The sequence below is a fragment of the Cervus elaphus genome, chromosome 16 (assembly GCF_910594005.1).
Source record: "Cervus elaphus chromosome 16, mCerEla1.1, whole genome shotgun sequence".
Classification (NCBI taxonomy): domain Eukaryota; kingdom Metazoa; phylum Chordata; class Mammalia; order Artiodactyla; family Cervidae; genus Cervus; species Cervus elaphus.
The window spans coordinates 25,467,851-25,490,389 of NC_057830.1; the positions used below are offsets into that span (position 1 = coordinate 25,467,851).

Sequence of the window (22,539 nt, forward strand, 5' to 3'; positions counted from 1 at the left end):
GCCTGCTTTAACTTCTCTCAATCAACAATGCTGAGGTACAACGTACAACGTACAACGGTAATTTATTAATGCCTTTTTGCATATTAGCAGAAGTGACCAAACCAGGCATTAAGACAACTGTCAACCAGCTTTTAAAAGGAAAAGAATGAAAAAAGCAAAGTAGTTAAAAAGAACTCCACACACTCTGCATTGACAGGGAGACCTTCTCAACTATGGAGGTCACTCTGCTGACAGTTTGTGTCAGCATTTATTGGTGGCACCTTCCATCACACTGTAGGAATGAATTTGTCTGAATTTTCTTTTTAAGAGCACTGGTGAATTCAAATGTAGAGTACAAAGAGAAATATGGTCCTTTTATGGAAGCAGCTTAGGAAGAATGTTGGTATAATTATAGGGATAAATTGTATTAAACTGTCTTTTTTCTTCTCTCCTACATCATGGTTCCATATAGCCTTTCACCTTCCCAGGCCCTCGGATGAAAAGACCAGCGATATCTGGAATAAACAGTATACTGACTGGCTTTGAACTAGAAAACTTTTTAAGGTGTCTTGAAGCATTACCCAAGAGCGGAAAAATTTTTTCAACTTCCTTTAGCTCTTTTAACTATAGCAGGATCCAAGCCTGGAGAACTAGATCAGCGTTTTACCCATGCCCTGTGCAAGAAGAACTCAGAAGCTGATACAGGGAACATGCAGACAGGCCCCTCTAGCCTTGTAGTTTCAAGAGAAAGAGGAGGAGCTCAGAGGAGTAAAGGCAGACTTTCAGACAGAGCCGGGGCATGTCCACTGAGAGGAACTCGGAAGTGTAGGCAGTGGCAGAGGACCTAGATGTTCTCAAGTAAGGGGTGGTGAAGAAGGCTGACAGCCCAGCAGAACCCTCCCTTCAGCTTAGATGTGGAGGACCTGTAGGTGGGAGCATTGCACCAAGAGATCCCTTCAGCATCAGTCTTCCCTGCGGTATGCCCCTCCCCACCAGAGGCATTCCTAGTGAGAAAGTGGAGAGGGAAAAGACCTGAAGGACTGAGAGATACAAAAGAAACAACTTAATCCAGCTAAACAAAGCTAGACTCTGAGTGGACTAAATATTTCCACGGTAAGGGACAGGGACCTAGTTAATTATAAAGCTTCCATCACCTTCCAGGGAGGGGTAAGTTCAGCAATAGGAATAAACCACTTTTTAGAACATCTGACTAAAGTGTCTAAACTCTGTAAACCCACTTACTGATATATCAGAAGCAAGCTAATCTTATTGCAATGTCTTTTAATTAATGAGACAAAATTGAGAATTATAAAAGATACAACTTCACAAAGGACTACATTTTTTAAAAGGAGATGAGGGCTAACAATCTCAGTTAATTCAATTGTTAATTAAACATTTAGTAAGTATCACATAAAGATACTCTGATAAGCACTGGGTCAGGGAGAAATACAGGGCTCCTGCCACTTGACAAAGTGAGACAGCTAAGAGAGGCACCTGGCAGTTTTCAATGGAGAACTCTGAGTCTACAGGGCAGACAAAAGACTAAGTTGTGCCTTCGGTCTCCTGGTCTGAAGCATTTGGGTCCCTGCTACACTCGAACTGCAACAGCTCCATAGTGACTTCTGACTAAAGGCAGAGGTCCCTCAATCATGAACTAAAGGCTGCAGGGGTGGGAACCAGGAGTTGAGCAAGAGAGGAGACAACACAGAGGGTCCAAACTAAATCCCAATTTGATGGCAAGAGAGGTACAGTGAGGAATTAGAAAATTTAGCAGCAGTATCCGAAAAACAAAATAAATCAAAGTCTACTTCATGCATAGACTTCTTAAAGGATGATACAGAATTGTGAAACTGAACTATTTATCCCATTCAAATCAAGCAATGATAAAAAAAAAATCTACTTAAAAAAAAAATATGGAATTCTCCAGGCCAGAATATTGGAGTGGGTAGCCTTTCCCTTCTCCAGGAGATCCTTCCAACCCACGGACAGAACCCAGGTCTCCTGCACTGCAGGCAGATTCTTTACCAGCTGAGTCACAGGGGAAGCCCAAGAATACTGGAATGGGTAGCCTATCCCTTCTCCAGCAGATCTTCCTGAGGCATGAATTGAACCGGGGTCTCCTGCATTGCAAGTGGATTCTTTACCAACTGAGCTATCAGGGAAGCACTCTTATATAGCCTATTACATAAAAAATACATGAAATATCACTTAATTTCCATTACCAAATAGTTATTTTTATAGAACTGATATTTTAAATACATCAATATTAAATAAACATGAGATTTCACAATAACAAGGTCTAGAAGGATGCATCCCGGTTGATCGAAATGGTACCAAAGGAGTGCTTAGCTTTTCAAGCATCAAACCTGTGATAGCAACACCATAAAGTCTAAAGACTTGATTTTGCTCCTGCCTGCCCGCCCTTCTATAAGGTATGTTGCCAGGGAAAGGTTTCAGGCAAAAATCTGACAAGAACAAGGAAAGCAGAAAAGCACCAGACAACCAGTTTCCTCCATGCAGCTGAGCAGAGGCATGTCTCAGGTGTGTCTTCCTTTTCTTCTCTGTTAGTGCCCTCTGAGCACCTTCCCTACAGGAAGACCCCCACCACTCCACTGCCTCCCGTTTCTGATCAGATGAGAGGGCAGGTCCCATGTAGGAGGACTCCTTCAAATTACAATGCTGCCTCTAAACTGGGAATTAGCTATGGCAAATCTCAACAATTTAGCTAGCATAAATACAACCCAAGTCACAGTGAAATGCTTTCATTATCTCCATTTCAAAAAGAAAAAACATGCTATGGATACAGACAAACTTTCTGCCAACCACAAAAGGGGATTTAAAATCATTCTGTAGATCTAAATCATCCTCATTGATTAGCAATAAAACAAATAAAAATGAATAAAACAAACACATCTTGGCTCTGCTTTAAGGGTTTAGAGTTAGCAACTCAGTTGATAAAAAAAATTATGTTAATACTCTCATCACACATACTCATAACCATTTTTATCTCATTACCACGAAGTGGTAAGAAGAATCTCTCTACAATAAGTCAGGGATTTACTGGTTCTTGTCTAGTCCCGGAAGCTTAAATAAGACAGGCCTTTTCTCCTCCTAACTAAAAACACTGGGCTTTAGCTGATGACAGCCTTGCAAAGCAGGTTTTGTGACAGGTGAACAAGGATAACTGTGTAACTTCTTTTTATGTATGATACTACTCTGCAATGAAGAAATGCTCAACAAAAGGGCGGGGGAGGCAGCAACAGAAAAAACCGTCAGGGCATGTTCTTGGACTCTGGATGTCTATCTTCTGTGTGTATGACCCATTTCAACAATTAGATTCATAGATCTGCACGCAGCATTCTTTAATTCACTGCTAGGAACCAATATGGCAGGCAAGAGGCTATGGCAGGAGGTGACCAGAAGGCCTCCTTGTCTTCTCAGCACTTGCTGCCCTTTATGGCATTTGCTCACTCACCAGAACATAACAGATGGGAGGCAAGGCTAGGGCAGGATGCCCCACACCAAGCACAGAGCCTGACCATCGTGGTCATCACAGGGGCTCAGACCTGGGGTCCCTCACTGCCAGCTGTGAACCCCAGACAGGCCTAAAACTCTTCTGTCCCTCTCAGGTCCTTCCTCTGTCAAATGGCAACAGGTGTACCTAACTGAAAGGATTGTTAGGAGAACTGCAAGAGTTAATGCTCATAAACACTCAGAATAATGCCTAGCATGGAAAAAGCAGTATGCTGTGTGTTTGTTCAACTAAATTAATATTTGTAGAATAAAAGAAAATGTTTTCTTCTTTTAAAAGGAAGTATCAGATATGTTACCTTCTAATGAAGCTATTCAAATTCTGGGTATCCAAATATAAGGACTATATATTAAAGCCACTTGGTTCAATTTCCTATTTATCAGAATAAAAGGAGGTATTATGGCCAAGTTTGTTGTTCGGAGGAAAAAACCATAAAATTGCCAACTTCAAAACAGTTTAAAAACAACCTACTATATTTTCTCTTATATCTCCATATTTTTATGTTACATATTTTAAATACCTGAGACTCGGACAATTTTTCTTAAAGGTACAAATATCACATATATACTCATTAGAACACAAAAACAGTGCTGAATGTTTTTCAGAATGCTTTCATATGCAGTATTTTTTCACAAACAGTATCTTATGTGATTCTTACCAAAATGTTCTAAATTGCACAAAGATCATTCCCTGCCTACACTGAGAAAACTACAATCCCATGACTGGTAGAAGGAAGTAGCAGATCTAGGAATTTTATGACCAAGTGCTTTTCCTACTAAAACATGCAGTCAGGATCCTACAACAGAGAAAAAATATTTTCAAAATAAACAAATGAACAGTTCTTTACTATTGGCTCTAAAACACAATTAAATGTCACTATCTCTCAACATAAAACCCTGCCAGTAACTGTCTTTTGATTTAGTTAAGACCACAGAGCCCAGTATGTATTACATATGCAAGGCAGATCCCAGGCCTGAGGAATAAACAAATAAATGAGATCTGAATGCATTACAAACAAAATAAAAAGGTTCAGTGAGAGCAATTATCAAAGGCACTGGGACCTCATCAGCCTTAGAGAAAAGGAAGGCTCCACAACTTGATAAAACCATTTGACTGATTCTAAAATACACATTAAAACAGTAAAATGAGAAGGTGGAAAAACCTCTGATTCACATGGTCCTTTACTATGTAAGACAGCTTGCTGGGCCTTTAGGAGGCAAGAGAACATTTAGTCTAAGAAACTAGAAGAATTTTAACTCAATTCTCAATTTTCTTTTTTCTGTGTTAATCATCTAGTATCACCTAATTTTACTATCAAACAATAAGTGGAAAATGTTTTAATAAGGAAATTTACTTTTCCACTAAGTGATTTTCATTCATTATTTGAAATGTTGAGAGGTAAAACAGGCAACACTTGCTTCACTGAAAATAGATGCCTGAGTGATCCTTCCAAGAACAAGACAAAATTAAAAGCAACCTTTTGCTGGGCCAGGGAAAGAGACCCTAGTCTCACAAATGCACAAGCTACTAAAATGAAAGGAAGGGGGTCTTCACTTCTGCTTTAATGCTCAGTGCAAAGGGTTAATGCACCCTAAATATTTAGAATAATTTAATTGTAGACAGTATTTTAGAGATTTAAAATACAGCCTTAGCAGATCTCAAGTAGCTTCCCTGAACTTACCTACACTGAAATTTCAAGGTAGTGTAATACAATTACAATAATTTAAGTGATTGGTTCCAGAATAAGGAAAAACAGAAAATATCCTATTGAAACACCAAAAAGTAAAAATACATGCAATATACACATAAAGAAAGGAAAAAAGATGATAAGCAAGCATGGGTAACTGCTGAAAAGGAACAAAGCAAGTTAACAGGAAGGACGATATACTCAGAAAACATCACATGTTACTCCAGGCTGTAGGTTTGGTGTCTTATTACAAAACCATCACACGGCAAACTAACCTTCAATCTTTGTGCCGATACCACAGTCTGACTGGACCCTGAACTACAACAGGACAAGAACAATGCGTGTGAGTGGGTATGTGCTGTCATTTAGACATGTCCAGCCCTTTGAGACCCACCAGCCACAGGACTGTAGCCCACCAGGCTCCCCTGTCCATGAGATTTTCCAGGCAAGAATTCTGGGGTGGGTTGCCATTCCCTACTCCACGGGATCTTCCTGACCCAGGATCGAAACCACGTCTCTTGAGCTCCTGCACTGGCAGGCAGATTCTTTACCACTATGCCCAAGAAAGACACAGTGACAAATAAAGTAGTTCACAGAAGAGCTGATAACACAACTATGTGTTTATTACATTCAGACATGTGAGAGATTAAATTTAAAACATACTTGAACAGCATACTACATATATAGGGTATGCTATCATTTTTGCAAAACTGGGGTGAAAAAGTATGGAAGTGGTTTGCATACACTGAAAAAAAGTCTCTGGAAGAATTAACAAGAAACTACTGACAGCAGCTGTCTTTTCTGGGATGCAGAATGACAGTGGGTAGAAGACTTCACTATCTTCTTAAACCTTTTTGAGATTTATATCATGGACTGAATTATTTAATCAAGAAAGTTAATTCAAGGTTTTATGAAAAGTGAAATAAGTCAGGCAGAGAAAGACAAACACCATATGATCTCACTTATATGTGGACGCAAAAAAACAAAACAAACAAACCGTAATGAAAACAGACTCATAAAGAAGAAATATGTGGCTGCCAAAGGGAAAGGGGATGAGGAATGGGGAGAATTAGGTACAGGGGATTAAGAGGTACAAACGTCCCGTTATAAAATAAATAAGCAATGGGGATGTAATATATAGCATAGGGTATGTGGCCAATAATATTGTAATAACTTTGGGGACAGATGGCTGCTAGACTTATCATTGTGATCATTGCATAATGTATGCAAACGTCAAATCACTATACACTTGAAACTAACATAATATTTTTTGTCAACTATATTGCATTTTAAAAATTAATCTAAAAATCATTAAAGACCCCCCCCCACACACACACACAAATCTGGAAGCACACAGCATCCTATTATGCATATTTCAGGTGATTCAAATGAAAAACTGACTGGGAGATTACAACAACATATTTCCACAGTTCTGGGAAAACTGGTCTTAAAGATTCGAAACTTTTTTTTCACTAAATTTTACAATAAATCTCTTATTGGTCTTCTCAGATAACTCTCGAGCAAGAGTCAAGGCCACACGAGCAAATAAAATCTGCTAGAAAGAGAGGCTTTTAAGAAAGCAAATTCTTTACCCCAGCAAGCAGATCATGGAAAGAAAGACTTGTTCATCAGATTACAACAAATAAACCTGTAAAAACAAAAAGTGCCTTTTCTAGTTTTCTAATTCTTATCAAGGAAATAATACCCTACCAATAAAATGCAGGCAAACAACTCATGTTTGCATTAGGCTAGGAGAAAGAGGGAGGCTCTGATCTAAGCTCTTTAAAGTCTTTGATCTTCCCATTACGATTGCAAATCAGAAAACTTGTTTTCTAGTTTTAGGGTTGAAATTAATTAGCAGTGTGACCATGAGGAAGTCACTTAACCTCTCTGAGCTTTCTAGTTCTCTTCTGAATAGCTGGGATGCAAGAATACAAGATTTTAAAGATCCTGTCCAGCTGCAGGATTCTTGGACACCAACTCCCATCATCTGTTTCCAATACAAATAATTCAACCACTAAACTAGCTAAGGGATAAAGAAAGGTGCTCCCTTAAATAAAAACATCTTAACTGCAGAAGTGAAAAAAAAAAAAAAACAAAACACAGACCAAGAAATGAAAATGAGCAGAGAAGACAAAAGAGACTTCCTTCCCTGGCCCCTTTCCCTACCCTCTGACATTTCATAAACCAGAATGTGGTTTCCAGTAGTATACTCACTTGAACAATTATATAACATTTCTGAAATTTTCAGAAGCAAAGAACAATATACATTTAACAAAAGCCACCATAAAATTCCAAGGTCTTCTTTGATGACTCTGATTTAGGGAGTTCACTGTGTTTGAAATCACACTCATCCTAACATGTAGTTAATCCATCCCAGGTCATCCACACATAAGGAAATCAATGATCCTTCATCTTCATTCCAGAAACAAAAGGGCTATACAGTTGACCACTGCCCCCCTTACCCCCAATCTGTTCTCACCTTGCTCCTGGCATGTGGTGGCTGCCCAGCCAGGGCAACTTCCCAGTCCCTCTGCTGGAGACATGATCCGGGTTATGTTTTCACCAATGGCATGTGAGCAGAATGATGAGCAATACCACCTGCCCACCCAAACGGGAACAGCAGCCCTGCACTCCTGCTCCCCCATACTCATCATTTGGCTACAGCCACGCAGACTAAGGAAGGTGCCCTTATTAGGCCAACAGCAACAGTACAGGGAAGATTTGGGTTCCTGCACAACTATAAAGAGCAGAGCCATGCAAACCAGATGCTTCCCATCACAAATGTCATGCATGGCAGACAGTCTCCTCATACCACTGTCTCTTGGGGCAAGTGCAACAAAAGCTCAGTCTTCGTCCTACTGAGACAGTGCGCTTTTGGTACCCATGGCCCTTTGACACAAGGGACAGTCAGCCTGAGATCAACACGTCTCCCACCAATGCTTTCAAACACAAAATCTTTTAGAAAGTTCACCTGCTTATTACCACAACTAAGGATACCTTTTCCAAGGAGTTTTGAAATCAGATTGGATCTTAATTGTTGAAAGCAGTAGTCTAAAAAATATGACAGAAAACATACCAAATGTGCCATAAAATCCTCTAGGTCCACAAGTTCCCACACCATACTTCTTTAGAGATGCCAAAGCTGCTGCCTTTGTGGAAAAAAATATATATATATATTTTAATAATTTAGCTTTAAGAATTCAAAAATGAAATTTCCTGTTTTTTAACCCACATAGCTCCCCAGTCACCTGGCTTTTCCTCCTTTATAAGGATTAAGACAATTCTGACCAGATATAAAGAAAGGAGGGATGGAAAGATTTAGCCATATGACTAAGGACATGGAAAAGTTATATTAGCTTGATCATTAAAACCTGGTTGTTAGTTGCTCAGTTGTGTCCGACTCTTTGCGACCCCACGGACTATAGCCTACCAGGATCCTCGGTCCATAGGATTTTCCAGGCAAGTGTACTGGAGTGGGTTGCCATTTCCTTCTCCAGGGGATCTTCCCGACCCAGGGATGGAACCCAGGTCTCCTGCATTGTAGGCAGACGCTTTACCACCTGAAAACCTGGTTAACTCAATGCACTTTTTGGCATTTTGGGTGTAAGTTTTACCTCAAAGTTCATGGACATGAACTCGTGCGAACTTCGGGAGATGGTTAGGGGCAGGGAGGCCTGGCATGCTACAGTCCAAGGGGTTGCAAAGAGTTGGACATAACTGGACAACTGAACAACTTTCCTCAAAAAATGTTTACTGGCCCACAATCCCAAAAGGATTGGTTCATATAGTTCTCTGGCTGTCATCTAACACTAAACCACATGAGGACACTCCTGCCTTCCTTTGTTATAGCTCTGTCAAGAAAGAATAATGATAAACATCTACATAGTCCTTTCAGATATTCTGCATTTGTCTCTTATTTTATGCCCAGTTGCTTAAGTCAGTCATGTTATCTGTCCACTTCAGCATATGTGCTACCTACCTTGAGCCTAGGATTATCCAACAATCCAAGAAAATTGAATGAAGCAAAGTTTATACATTCTTTTCCATTCACCACAATGTTATGGCTTGGAGGGCTGGGGAAGGAGACAAGAGTGGTATACTTTAGCAGTCATTCCTGTTGCAGGACACACATTATTATACTTCTCGGAGAGGGAAGGGGACAGGACACACAAGTGTTGTCATTCTACTCTATTTGCATATGCCTATCTCTGTTTTTATTCTTAAAAAGTAAAATTATAAAATGGTATATTAAAAATCAGATACTTGGTCATTAATTCTACTCTTAATAGGCCCCTCTATACTACTTAAATAAAAAAAAGGTGAGCTAGAATTTCAAGATTTTGGATAGATGAATGGCAAACCTTTGCTTGGTTTTGAAACTCACTTAAGTTGCTAAATAAAGTACCTCAGGAAAATACAGAAACATCAAGATCAAAGGCATGAAGAGGCAGAGCGAGTCACAATCTTACAGACAAGCAGTTTAAAAATACATGTTATCTACAGGAAGCCACCACAAGAATGAGTGAGGTAGGGCCCCCATTTCTAAAGTTAATGCTGAAATACTATTTAAAAGGAATTCCCCACCTCTCCACAAAGGGGTAAAATAAGAGTGCCCAGTTGCATACAGCATGCATCTGAGTTCAGCTGAACAGGAGATGGGCTCTTACTCAGACAACCTATTGTCCTCTGCTGAAAAGTACTCGAGATACAAGTCATACTTTAAAAATAAGGGTCAAACTATGGGACATGAGCTATTAAAGGGTGTGATTAATGGATCACAGCCAGCCTATTTCATCTAAAGGAAATAATAAGAATAAAGAATAGAATGGAATAGAAACATACCACACAGGGCCAGGGAAAGGACAGTGGCACGGAACTGATTGTGTTTCACAAACTCACTGCTCTGTCACTGGGCTGTTCTGTAAAATGTACTGTGGCCAGAAAAGATTAGGGAACACCATTCTCACCAGTATATCTTAACAGAACTGGTTTTCTATGAGAAAAATAATGAAAAATGCTGGGAAACCAGGGAAGGAAAAGAGTGACTACTAGAAGTAAATTAACAAAAGCAGATGAACTCATACAAGACTCAGTGAAAAGAACAGTTGTAGAATCAAGCAGGCAGATTCTGTCTGCATTGTGGCTACTGACGGCTTCAGAAACTCAGGGTTGTTACTTGGCCTCCATGAGCCTCAGTTTCTTCATCTATAAAGTGGGGTAAGAACCTATAGCTCAACTTGTCATTATAAAAAGTGCTCATTAACTATTTTCTTCTTTCTTATCTACGGCTTCAAGGGCTTTTTCTCTTTCAAATCATCCTCTATGATTCTAAATCCACTATGTCACTTGTTTTCCCAATTCCCAGGACTTCTTTAGTTTCACAAAACTGAAGTTTCATAAAATTTCCTGAGGTGGTGGAGCTGGCACCCACAAAAACATGAAAAACCAAAATATCCATGTAGACAAAGGCTGCACACAAAATCTCAAACATTCCAGAATGGAAGGCAGAATCACTAATAAGAAAGGACCCACTCACTGATCTTCAAGAGAGCCTCCCAGAGAGGCAGGAGGCAAATGGGACTTAAATGGGGACAGAGACACTGGCAGCAGTCATTTTTGGAGATCATCACATATGGCAACACTGGTGCTGACAAGTGCCACTCTGGAATTCTCACTCTAGCTTATGAGCGCTGAAACTGAGCTCTGTCTACCAGACAGTCAGCACTAGCATGGGAAATGCCAGGCCAAGGGGCCCGATGGGCAGAGACACAGTCCCCCCTACTAGCAGGCAGGCTGTCACAGGACCCCGTGAGCTGCAGGAACCCCAAGACTAACCCTGCCCACCAACACCAGGTAAACACTAGCTCTGCGGCTCCTGGCCTTCAGTCAGCTACTTCGTAACCTGGGCCCACCCACAGTGGGCTGGCCCCAGCACTGGGACTCCACTAGCCACGCAGCCAGTTGTGCAGGATCTGGACATGCCCAACAGGGGCCAACAGCTTCTGCACAACTTCTGTGGCAACCAACCAGACCAAGAACCAGCCATGGCTACCAAGTATACACAGGAATCAGTCCACTGAAACAGACTCACTTAGCCCACACAGGGCATGCTCAGAACCTGTAGCTCTGGTGACCAGAGGGAAGTATGCTATTCCAAGTTTAAACCAATACAAGAGTATCTCAAGAAACAAAAAATCCCTCAAATAAATGACAACTTTACACTTAAAGGAGCTAGAAGAACAAGCAAACTCTGAAGTTAGTAGAAGTAATAAAATGTCACACACATAAAACCACAGAAATTTCACACAAAAAGGACATTACAGACCAGTATCATTGGTGAACATAGATGCAAAAATCCTCAACAAAACATCAGCAAGCTGAATTAAACAATACATTAAAAGGATCATACACCATGATCAAGTGAGATTTATCCCAAGGATGCAAGGATGGTTCAATATCCAAAAATCTATCAACATGATCTATCATATTAACAAACTGAAGAATAAAAATCATGAGCATCTCAACAAGGAGACAATTTTGACAAAATTAAACATCCATTTATGATAAAAACTCTCAAAAAAGTGAGTACAGAGGGAACATACCTCAACATAATAAAGTTCACACAGAGCAATCCCACAGCTAATATACTCAACTGTGAAAAACTGAAAGCATTTCCTCTAAGATTAGGAACAAGACAGGATGAGCAAGGGATCTAAACAAATATTTTTCCAAAGAAAACATACAGATGGCTAACAGGCACAAAAGATACTCAACATCACTAATCATCGGGAAAATACAAAACGACGATGAAACACCACCTCACACCTGTCAGAATAGTTATCATCAAAAAGACAAACAACAAATAAATGTTGGCAAGGATGTCAAGAAAAAGGAACCCTCATGCACTAATTGTGGGAATGTAAATTGGTGCAGCCACTATGGAAGACAGCGTGGAAACACTTCAAAAATTAAAAATGGAGCTATCATACAATATAGCAATTCTAACCCTGGGTATTTACCTAAAGAAAACAAAAACACTCACTAGCAAATATTTTTCCATGCTTATGTTTATTTCAGCATTATTTACAATAGCCCAGATATGAAAGCAATCTGAGTGCTCATCAATATGGATAAAGAAGATATAAGATATATGTGTGCATGTGTGCACACACACACACACACACACACACACACATACATACATACATACATACATGAAGGAGTATTACTCAGCCAAAAAAAAGAACAAAATCTTGCCACTTGTGAGAACATGAATAGATCTACAGGGTATTATGCTGAGTGGCATAAGTGAGAGAAAGACAAATATGTATGATTTCACTTACATGTGGAATGTGAAAAACAAAACAAATGAACAAACATAACAAAACAGAAGCAGTCACAGAGAAGCAGAGTCACAGTCAGAGGGAAGGGAAGGTGGGGGAATGAGAAAAAATGGATGAGGAAGAATAGGTACAAATTTTCAATTATAAAATAAATGAGTCATGGATATGAAATGTACAGTGTGGGGAATATAGTTAATGATTACTGTAGTATCTTTGTATGGTGACAAATGGTAATTAGATTCATCATTGTGATCATTCTGAAATGTATACAAATATAAAATCACCAGGTTGTGTACCAGGAACTAACAGTGTTTTAAGTCAATCATACTTCCAAAAGAAACAAACTCATAGGAAAAGAGATCAGATTTGTGGTTATCAGAGGCAGGTTAGGGACAGGGGGTATTGGATTGAGGTGATCAAAAGGTACAAACTCCCAGTTATAAGATAATTAAGTACTGGGGATGTAACGGGCTTCCCTGGCGGCTCAGATCATAAAGAATCTGCCTGTAATGCATGTACAGCATGACAAATCTAGTTAACACTGCTGTTAAATTATATATGAAAATTGTTGAGGGTAAAACTTGTTTTCCTCAGAAGGAAAAAAAAATTACTATTTAATTTTGAATCTGTATGAGATGATGTATGTTCACTAAACTTAATGTGGTAATCAATTCAGGATCTATGTAAGCCAAATCATTATGCTGTACACCTTAAACTTATACAGTGCTATATGTCAAGTATATCTTAATAAAACTAAAAAAAATAATTTTCTAGTTTTTAAAAGATACTTTATTGCTAACAAATGACAACTATCATCTGACAACACAAGGTTGCCACAAACTTTTAATTTGTAAAAAATGCAGTACCTACGGGAGTGCAATGGAATTCCCAGGTGGTAGAGTGGTAAAGAATCCACCTGCCAATGCAGGAGACACATGAGACGTGGATTTGATCCCTGGGTTGGGAAGATCCCCTGGAGCAGGAAACGGCAACCTGCTCCAATATTCTTGCCTGAAAAATTCCATGGACAGAGGAGCCTGGTAGGCTATAGTCGATGGGGTCGCAAAGAGTTGGACATGACTGAGCGCGCACGCACACACACACAGGAGTACAACAAAGCAAAGTGCAATAAAATGAGGTATGCTTATATATAAATACCTGCAAACAACAGCAGCTGCACCCACTACTATGTTACACATGTTTTGTTCTCAATGGGAAAAAATAAAATTGAATAACCATATACAAAGGTGAATTCCAGGCATTTTAAAAGCCTAAAGAGTACTCTGAAAAAGATAACAGAAGAAAATTTTGAAAGTCTTTGTGACCTTGGAATAGGAAATGATTTCTAGAGCAAGTCTCCAAACACACAAACCATGAGGCTAAAATGGATGGATATGACCAAGTCAAAACTAAGAATTTTGGTTCAATGAAGATACCACAAACAAAACTAACAGATGGGTGATAGAAATTTGTTGTATTTCATGAATCCAAGATGGCATCGGCTGTATTTTATCTACCACTAAGGAAGAAAGACATGGCCAATTAAAATGTAATGATATTTTTCTTATTATATGTGTTTCAGGTTATATTTAATGAAAAGGCATTCCTGACACAGATTTTTGTCATTCTACTTTCACACCTATGTATGGAAAAATATCAACAAGATGAATCAGTTAAGACATTCCTAACTTTTAGTCAGCAGTTCTGACTGACTGCTCCCTGCTACATCATGGATATCACAGGTATTCACACTCCCTGCTAACCGGAGTATCCTGATATTGCTTAGAAAGATGCTCCACTATCATCTCTGAGATTACCTGACAAGTCAGTATCACCCATTCTCTAAATTTCGTGCTGGAACTTTCCTATTGGACTAAACTCCTAATTTAATCTTTCCTCAATTGAATCACGTGTTTCTAGAAAGTAAGCTCTCATTATCCAAAGGCAGCAGGAATCTGATAAAGGAATGCTCAAAGCCATAATCCCAACAGCCTCTGTTCATCCGTCTGGAGGAATGTGAGCATTTCTCCTTCCATCAGGTGACTTACACGACTTATGGCCACATAACTCAACTGAGGTGTTGGCAGTGAGTATAGTCATGACCAAGCTCATCAGTGCGTAAGAAATGATACCACCCCAACTGCCCCCAGGTAAAAATGACTCTCAGCAGCTGTAAGATTCATATCCATTTCAGAGATCTTAAAATAGAAAGAAAAAAAAAGTTTCTTAGAATCATTGTAATAAATCACTACTCAAGAACTTACCAAGAATTAAAATCTACACAATACTAGGGATTTCTGATAATTGAAAGGCAGGCTGGGAATCAGGTAGAAAAAGAAGCAGAAGATACCAATAGGCATTTTATAGAAGAGAAAAATTCCAACAGCTAATAAGTAGATAAAATTATACTTAATGGCTCAAATAATCAGAGAAATGCAAAATAAAACAATGCTGTCCAGGAACTGGGTACTGGTATACACCTGTCTCATTTCCCTCTGGGACTTTCCTACATCATGATTCTCCTGCTGGGCCCACACCCCTAGAGAGACTCAAACAGGTCCACAACAGGATATCAATCAGGTTTATCACCACACTGTTTGTTGCAGGGGGGAGTCGAGGCAGCTGAGGTATACATCACAAGGAAAATGGCTAAGTAAAACGTGGTGGCCATATACCACGAATAATACGTAGCAGTCAGAAGAAATGATGAGAAGTACACTTAGCAATTCCACCTCTCTGTGCTGCTTTGTATTTCTTTACCCCACTCAACACCAGCTAACGCTATATTTATTTCATTTTTGGTCTGCCTGGCCTAAGAGAACTAAGATTTTGATTTACTGCACATGTCCAGCATATTCCTTGAACACAGCAGGAACTCAAAACGTTTGTCGAAAAATTGTGCTGAGTAAAAAACTTGTTTAAAAAAAAATCAGAATGGAGTCTAGAGCACAAAATTAAAAACACACATTCATAAAACATTCAGATTAGATAGTTTCAAGAATATATACACGCTAAAAATAATAAAATACATGACTTTAATGACATAAAATAATGAAAGTAAAATACAAGCATTACAGTGGGATACATTACTGGCGGAGAACAGATGCAGGTGCTGGGGATAAAGGAAACAAAAAAGTAAATGAGAATGCTGTCTTACATGAGTGCTGATGAGAGCAGTGCTGAAGAGAGGGTCAGTATCTGTGTCTGCAAGAAAGGCCCAAAATGAAGAAGATAAAACAGAGACTGAACTAAGCCAGAGGACAAACCTTCAGCAAATTTGAGTGAGAAAGGAGACACAACTGACTGCAATGCAGACACAAACCCCACACATGTCTTGTTCTACACATCTGTTTATAAAGTTGTATATACATACAAATAGCATATATATTACTTTACATAAAATATGAAGTGGACTTCCCTATAGCTCAGATGATAAAGAATTTGCCTGCAATGCAAGAGACCTGGGTTTGATCCCTGGGTCAGGAAGATCCCCTGGAGAAGGAAATGGCAATCCACTCCAGCATTCTTGCCTGGAGAATCCCATGGACAGAGGAGCCTGGCGGGCTATAGTCCATGGGATAACAAAGAGTTGGACCCAACTAAGTGACTAACACACACACATATATATTTTATATATATATAATATATATATATTTTACATATAACTGAGAAAATTGTATAAATTACTTCATGCAAAAGCATTTCAAAACACAAGAGGAAATGAGCAATTACTAAATGACAATAACCAAAACTTACTCATAAAGGAAATAGAAACAGCTTTACAAACTCGCTGAAGACATTCAATTCATGATTAAAAATCTATGCTCAACAGAACAAACAACAAATATGTATTATTGCCAAGAAAATTACAAGACTACTAAATTTCTGATACCAAACCTGGGCCAGCAGAGTAAGGGAAAAGAAAAGACTAAACTCATTTTCCAATACTGATACTAAAGGTACCAAATATTAGCAAAAAAAAAAAAAACAAAAAAAAACCAACAATTAATAAAAATTAACCAAATAGTCATGCTAAAATAGGGTTTATCACTAAGTTGTAAGAGTTTTCTAATATATATTTTGGATACTAGCCCCTTAACAAATATATGACTTGAAAATATTTTCTCCCATTTTGCAGGGTTTTGTATTATTTCTCTGATAGTGGACTTTGAAGCAGAAATGTTTTTAACTTTAATGAAGTGCAGTTTATCTATTTTTCCTTTGGTTGCTTGTGCTTTTTGTGTCATATCTAAAAATCTTTGCCCAACCCAAGATTACAAAGAATTACTCTTTTGTTTTCTTTCTTCTACTAAGAATTTATGATTTTTGCCCTTAAATTTAGGCCTGTGATTAATTTTGAGCTAATTTTTACATATGTTGTGAGTTTGAGGTCTGTCATCATTCTTTTACATATGTCTATCCAGTTGTCCCATCACCATTCGTTAAAAGAGACTTTTCTTTCTCTACTGAATTGTCTTGGCACTTTGTTGAAAATCAGTGGACCATAATTTAAGGTTGTCCACCCATTTTTAAGAATAAGACACTGAAATGCTAACCGGAAAGAAAAAGGTGAAAGTGTTAGTTGCTCAGTCATGGCCAACTCTTTGTAATCCCATGGACTGTAGCCTGCCAGGCACCTCTGTCCATGGAATTCTTCAGGCAAGAATAGTGGAGTGGGTAGCCATTCCCTTCTCCAAGGGCTCTTTCTGACCCAGGGATTGAACCCAAGTCTCTCTCATTACAGGCAGACTCTTTTTTTTTTTTCATTTATTTTTATTAGTTGGAGGCTAATTACTTTACAATATTGTAGTGGGTTTTGTCATACATTGACATGAATCAGCCATGGAGTTACATGTATTCCCCATCCCGATCTACCCTCCCACCTCCCTCTCCACCCGATTCCTCTGGCAGATTCTTTACAATCTGAGCCACAGGGAAGCTAGTTGGAAGCACTGTGTAAATAGGCCTGGCTTCTTGACTCACAGTGGGCTTCACTCTGTAATAATCAGACATGAGTTCATCTGTGGAAACCCTAAGCTCAACATTTTCTGTTTTTTCTCTTGACTTCGAGTTTCACCAAAGAGAACTCCTTTGGTCTTTGGTATATATGAGGTATAAATCTGGTTTCCAACTTTCTCTAAGAGCTGAGTTGGAGGAAATGGGATCAGCAACCTACTATTCATTATAAACATTTTACTTGCATTCTGTTTTCAGAAGGGCACCCATTCCCTAACACATCCTTCAGCCTTTTCATTTATATTTAGCCTTTCCAGAGAGTAAATCTCCATCTTTCTGCAAGTCTACCAAGCTAGAATCTGAGTGACCATTGCAAGCATGGTTGCTTGCAATTTTCTCAAGAAATTTTATGTATATGCTTAATTAATGTAAAAAATCAATCAGTACAATTTAAAATATAATGGATTAGAGAAGAAGAGTCACAATCACCTCAACAGATTTAATAAAATTTAATACTCTGATTTTAAAACTAACAAAAAATTCTCTTAGCAAATTAGGATGAGAAAGGAAGGCCGGTAACACCATACAGGTTATCCCTTAAAATTAATCAGGAACAGGACACAGAAGTCTTTGTTACCACTCCTATTCAACACTACATGGAAAGTATCCTAGCCAGTGCAATAACACAGAAACAAGAAGAAAATGATGCTCTTCATGACAGAAATGAAAACTCTCTGGTACCTAGAGATAAAGCTATTAAAACATATGCAACATCAATTTCCTGGCTGTGATACTGTACTACAGTTAAGCAAGATGTTACCACTTGGGGACATGATGAAGGGTATATGGAATCTATCTGTATTATTTCTTATGACTTCATGTGAATCTATCATGTTTCAAAATAAAAAGTAGGAAAAGTTAAGCAAAATCTTTATGAAGAACGTTATCCAACTTTTCTCAGAAACATGAAAGACCTAAATATACAAGTTATACATAAGATATATGGTGATGAGATTCAGTATTAGCAATATGCCAATTGTCTCCAAATTAATTCACAAATTAAATGCATTACTAGTCAAAAATTCAAATTCATTTTCTGGTCAAATCTGATCAGCTAAACCTAAACTCTTAGTGAAGAGTCAAAAAACAGCCTAGACTATTTTGAAGAATAAGAAGGTTAAGGACCCACGCTAGTCAAGACCTATTATTAACCTAGTGGTATAAATGAAGTTCTGGCATAAGAAGAACAAATAACACTGTAGACGGAGGTTTGTAACACTGTACAGGAGGCAGTGTCCAAAACTATCACAAAGAAAAAGAAATGCAAGAAGGCAAAGTAGATGTCTGAGAAGGCTTCACAAATAGCTAATGAAAGATTAGCAAAAGGCGAGGGAGAAAGGAAAAGATATGCCCAAACTGAATGCAGTGCTCCAGAAAACAGCACGGAGAGATAAGGCCTTCTTAAATGAAAAATGCAAAGCAACAGAGGAAAACAGTAGAATGGGAAAGGCTAGAGATCTCTTCAAGATAACTGAAGATATCAAGGAAACATTTCATGAAAAGATGGGCAGGATAAAGGACAGAAATGGTAAGGACCTAACATTAGCAGAAGAGATTAAGAAGAGGTAGCAAGAATATACAGAAGAACTACACAAAAAGGTCTTGACCCAGATAACCATGATGGTGTGGTCACTCACCTAGAATTAGACATCCTGGAGTGTAAAGTCAAGAGGGCCTTAGGAAGCATTACTACAAACAAAGTTAGTGGAAATGATGGAATTCCAGCTGAACTATTTCAAATCCTAAAAGATCATGCTATTAAAGTGTTACACTCATATGTCAGCAAATCTGGAAAACTCAGCAGTGGCCACAAGATGGGAAAAGGTCTGTTTTCATTCCAATCCCAAAAAAGGGCAATACCAAAGAATGTTCAAACTACCCTACCACTGAGTTCATTTCACATGCTAGCATGGTTATGCTCAAAATCCTTCAAGCTAGGCTTCAGCAGTACATGAACCTAGATACATACATAAGCTGGATTTAGAAAAGGCAAAGGAACCAGATTACCTTTGGTACTGGAATCACATTACCAATATCTGTTGGATCACAGAGAAAGCAAGAGAGTTCTAGGAAAAAAACATCTGCTTGACTATGCTAAAGCCTTTGACTGTGTAGATCACAAAAAACTGTGGAAAATTCTTAAACAGATGATAGTACCAGACCACCGCACCTGTCTCCTGAGAAACCTGTATGCAGGTCAAGAAGCAACAATTAGAACCAGACATGGAACAATGGATTGGTTCAAAATTGGGAGAGGAATACAACATGGCTATATATTGTCACCCTGCCTATTTAACTTATATGTGGAATACATCATGCAAAATGCCAGGCTGGTTGAATCACAAGCAGAAATCAAGTTGCTGGGAGAAATACCAACAGCTTCAAATATGCAGATGATAGCACTCTAATGGCAGAAAGCAAAGAGGAACTCAAGAGCCTCTTGATGAGGGCGAAAGAGGAGAATCAAAAAGCCGGCTTGAAGCTCAACATTCAAAAACTAAGATCATGGAATCTGGTCCCATCACTTCATGGCAAACAGAAGTGGAAGCATTGACAAATTTTGTTTTTCTGGGCTTCAAAATCACTGCGGACAGTGTCTGCAGCTATGAAGTTAAAAGATGCTTGCTCCTTGAAGGAAAAGCTATGAGAAACCTAGACAGTGTATAAAAAGCAGAGACATCACTTTGCCAACAAAGGTCCGTACAATCAAAGCTATGGTTTTTCCAGTAGTTGTGTATGGATCTGGAGTTGGACCATAAAGAAAGTTGAGCTTCCCAGAATTGATGCTTTTGAATTGTGATGCTAGGTAAGACTCTTGAAAGTCTCTTGGACTGCAAGGAGACCAAACCAGTCAATCCTAAAGGAAATCAACCCTGAATATTCATTGAAGGACTTATGCTGAAGCTGAAGCTCCAATACTTTGCCACCTGATTCAAAAAGCCAACTCACTGGAAAAGATCCTGATGCTGGGAAAGACTGAAGGCAAAAGGAGAAGGGGGCGGCAGAGGAGGAGGTGGTTAGACAGCATCACTGACTCAGTAGACATGAATTTAAGCAAACTCAGGGCGACAGTGAAGTACAGGGAAACCTGGCATTCTGCAGCCCATGGGGAGGCAAAGAGTTGGATATGACTTAGCAGCTGAACAACATAAACGAGGTCCTGGCACAGGGAGAAGAAATACACCAAAAGAATAGAAATAAAGCCAGAAATAGATCCTATATAAGGGAACTTAACATATGAAGGCTTCCCTGGTAGCTCAGATGGTAACAAGTCTACTTGCAATGCAGGAGACCCAGGTTCAATCCCTGGGTCAGAAAGACCCCCTGGAGAAGGATATGACAAAGGAGTCGGACACGACTGAGTGATGAACATGACATATGAAAGTAGGGAAATTTCCAATCAGTAGGTTAAAAAATGGATTATTCAACCAATTATGTTGGGACAAGTGACTGTCATACAGAAAACAGGCAAATTAGACATTTGTGGTAGGAAGGATTTTATGATCATAACATTAATGATTGGTAAGTTTGATTTAAGAACAAGTAAAACTTTCATAAGACCAAAGAAATTCACCAAAGTGAAGAATACAAGCCTCTCTCCTATCAGACCAGAAGTAGGAGGACAGTCCCAGGAGGATGTGCTCCTGGCTGAGGATGTGCTCGGTGGTGTCTGACTCTTTGCCAACTAATGGACTGTAGCCTTCCAGGCTCCTCTGTCCATGGGATTTCCCCGGCAAGAATACTGGAGTAGGCTGCCATTTCCTTCTCCAGGGGATCTTCCTGACCCAGAGATTGAACCCACATGTCCTCCATCAGCTGCGTTGGCAGGCAGATTCTTTACCACTAAGCCACCTGGCTCTCTCAAGAGAATATGCTGCATCATATTTCTTAAATGAATACTGAAAACTTTCACGGCAACAGGCATATTGTTGTAAAAGTATAAATATGAGTAAAGGAACATCCACCAACTTCAAGACAGTAAATAGCAGTAAAACTACATATCTGGAGGGATGTATTAAAACCATGTATCTGGAGGGCTGACTATAATTTAGATGTAGGTTTTTGACGGCATGGAGGGTCGGCACCCCTAACTCCCATACTGTTCAAGGATCAACTGTATTGCTAATGCTCTATTTCTTTTAAAAAACGTATTTGAAGTAAACACCAAAATGTTAATACCTATTACTTCTTGCTGGTGGATACTATGTGTCTAATATTTTCTCTATACTGAAATAGAAGAACTAAAAATAAAAACAGATAAAACACTGGAAGCCAGAAGGGACTAGCATGAGTGAGTTGAAGTTTCATAATTCATACTGTGAGAGTCAAACGGGACTGTCCATATTAATCAATCAAGAAACAGTGGTGCAAGCATACCATTACTATCTAGTTATGAAGATCTGCAACAGATCTAAAATCAGAAACAAACCAGGTGGAGAAAAAGGAGGAATGCTGATTTTCATTTCACTGTCTCACCATCTGAAATATTATATGTCTGTATTACTTTGAAAAATAGATATTTTGTTTTAAAGAGACAAACTCTGAAACCCAAACTGGAGACTGTTAAAGAGCATTTCCGATCTCCAGAAATTTCTGAAAGTCTTATTTCAGTTAAAAAGGGAATACTATATAAACCAACATATACTTTGCTGAATTTACTTTCAGGAAACCAAACACCAGCCCTTGACTAGCAAAACCAATTTACCCTGAAACAATGTTGTAGTTGAGGGCAGGATGGTCCTTTGAGACAGGAGGAACGAGAGGCTCTGGTTGCCACTCTTCAATCAATTCTTCTTTTTCCTACAAGAGAAAAGCTGTTAAAGTACAGTGTAGTGCTACTTACTGGACAGCAGCTCTAGCAGCACCTAAACTGTTTGTTGTAATGATGCCATCGTAATGAACGTGCTGCTAGAAAGAGGTCCAGACGCTGTGGCTGGAAATGACACTAAATCACTACTGAGTTTTGGGCACTTAACCCC

General features: G+C 39.0%; 1 protein-coding gene across 1 annotated transcript in view; it reads right to left on the reverse strand.

Moving 5' to 3' along the window:
• The window catches only part of SPTLC1 (serine palmitoyltransferase long chain base subunit 1), a 63,158-nt gene that overhangs the window by 35,155 nt on the left and 5,464 nt on the right, over nucleotides 1-22,539 (reverse strand). Inside the window, exons 3-5 of the mRNA XM_043927535.1 lie at nucleotides 22,266-22,360; nucleotides 9,181-9,274; nucleotides 8,278-8,350 (exon numbers count right to left, since the gene is read on the reverse strand). Of these exons, the coding sequence (XP_043783470.1) occupies nucleotides 8,278-8,350; nucleotides 9,181-9,274; nucleotides 22,266-22,360 (262 nt within the window). The remainder of the gene's footprint in view (nucleotides 1-8,277; nucleotides 8,351-9,180; nucleotides 9,275-22,265; nucleotides 22,361-22,539) is intronic.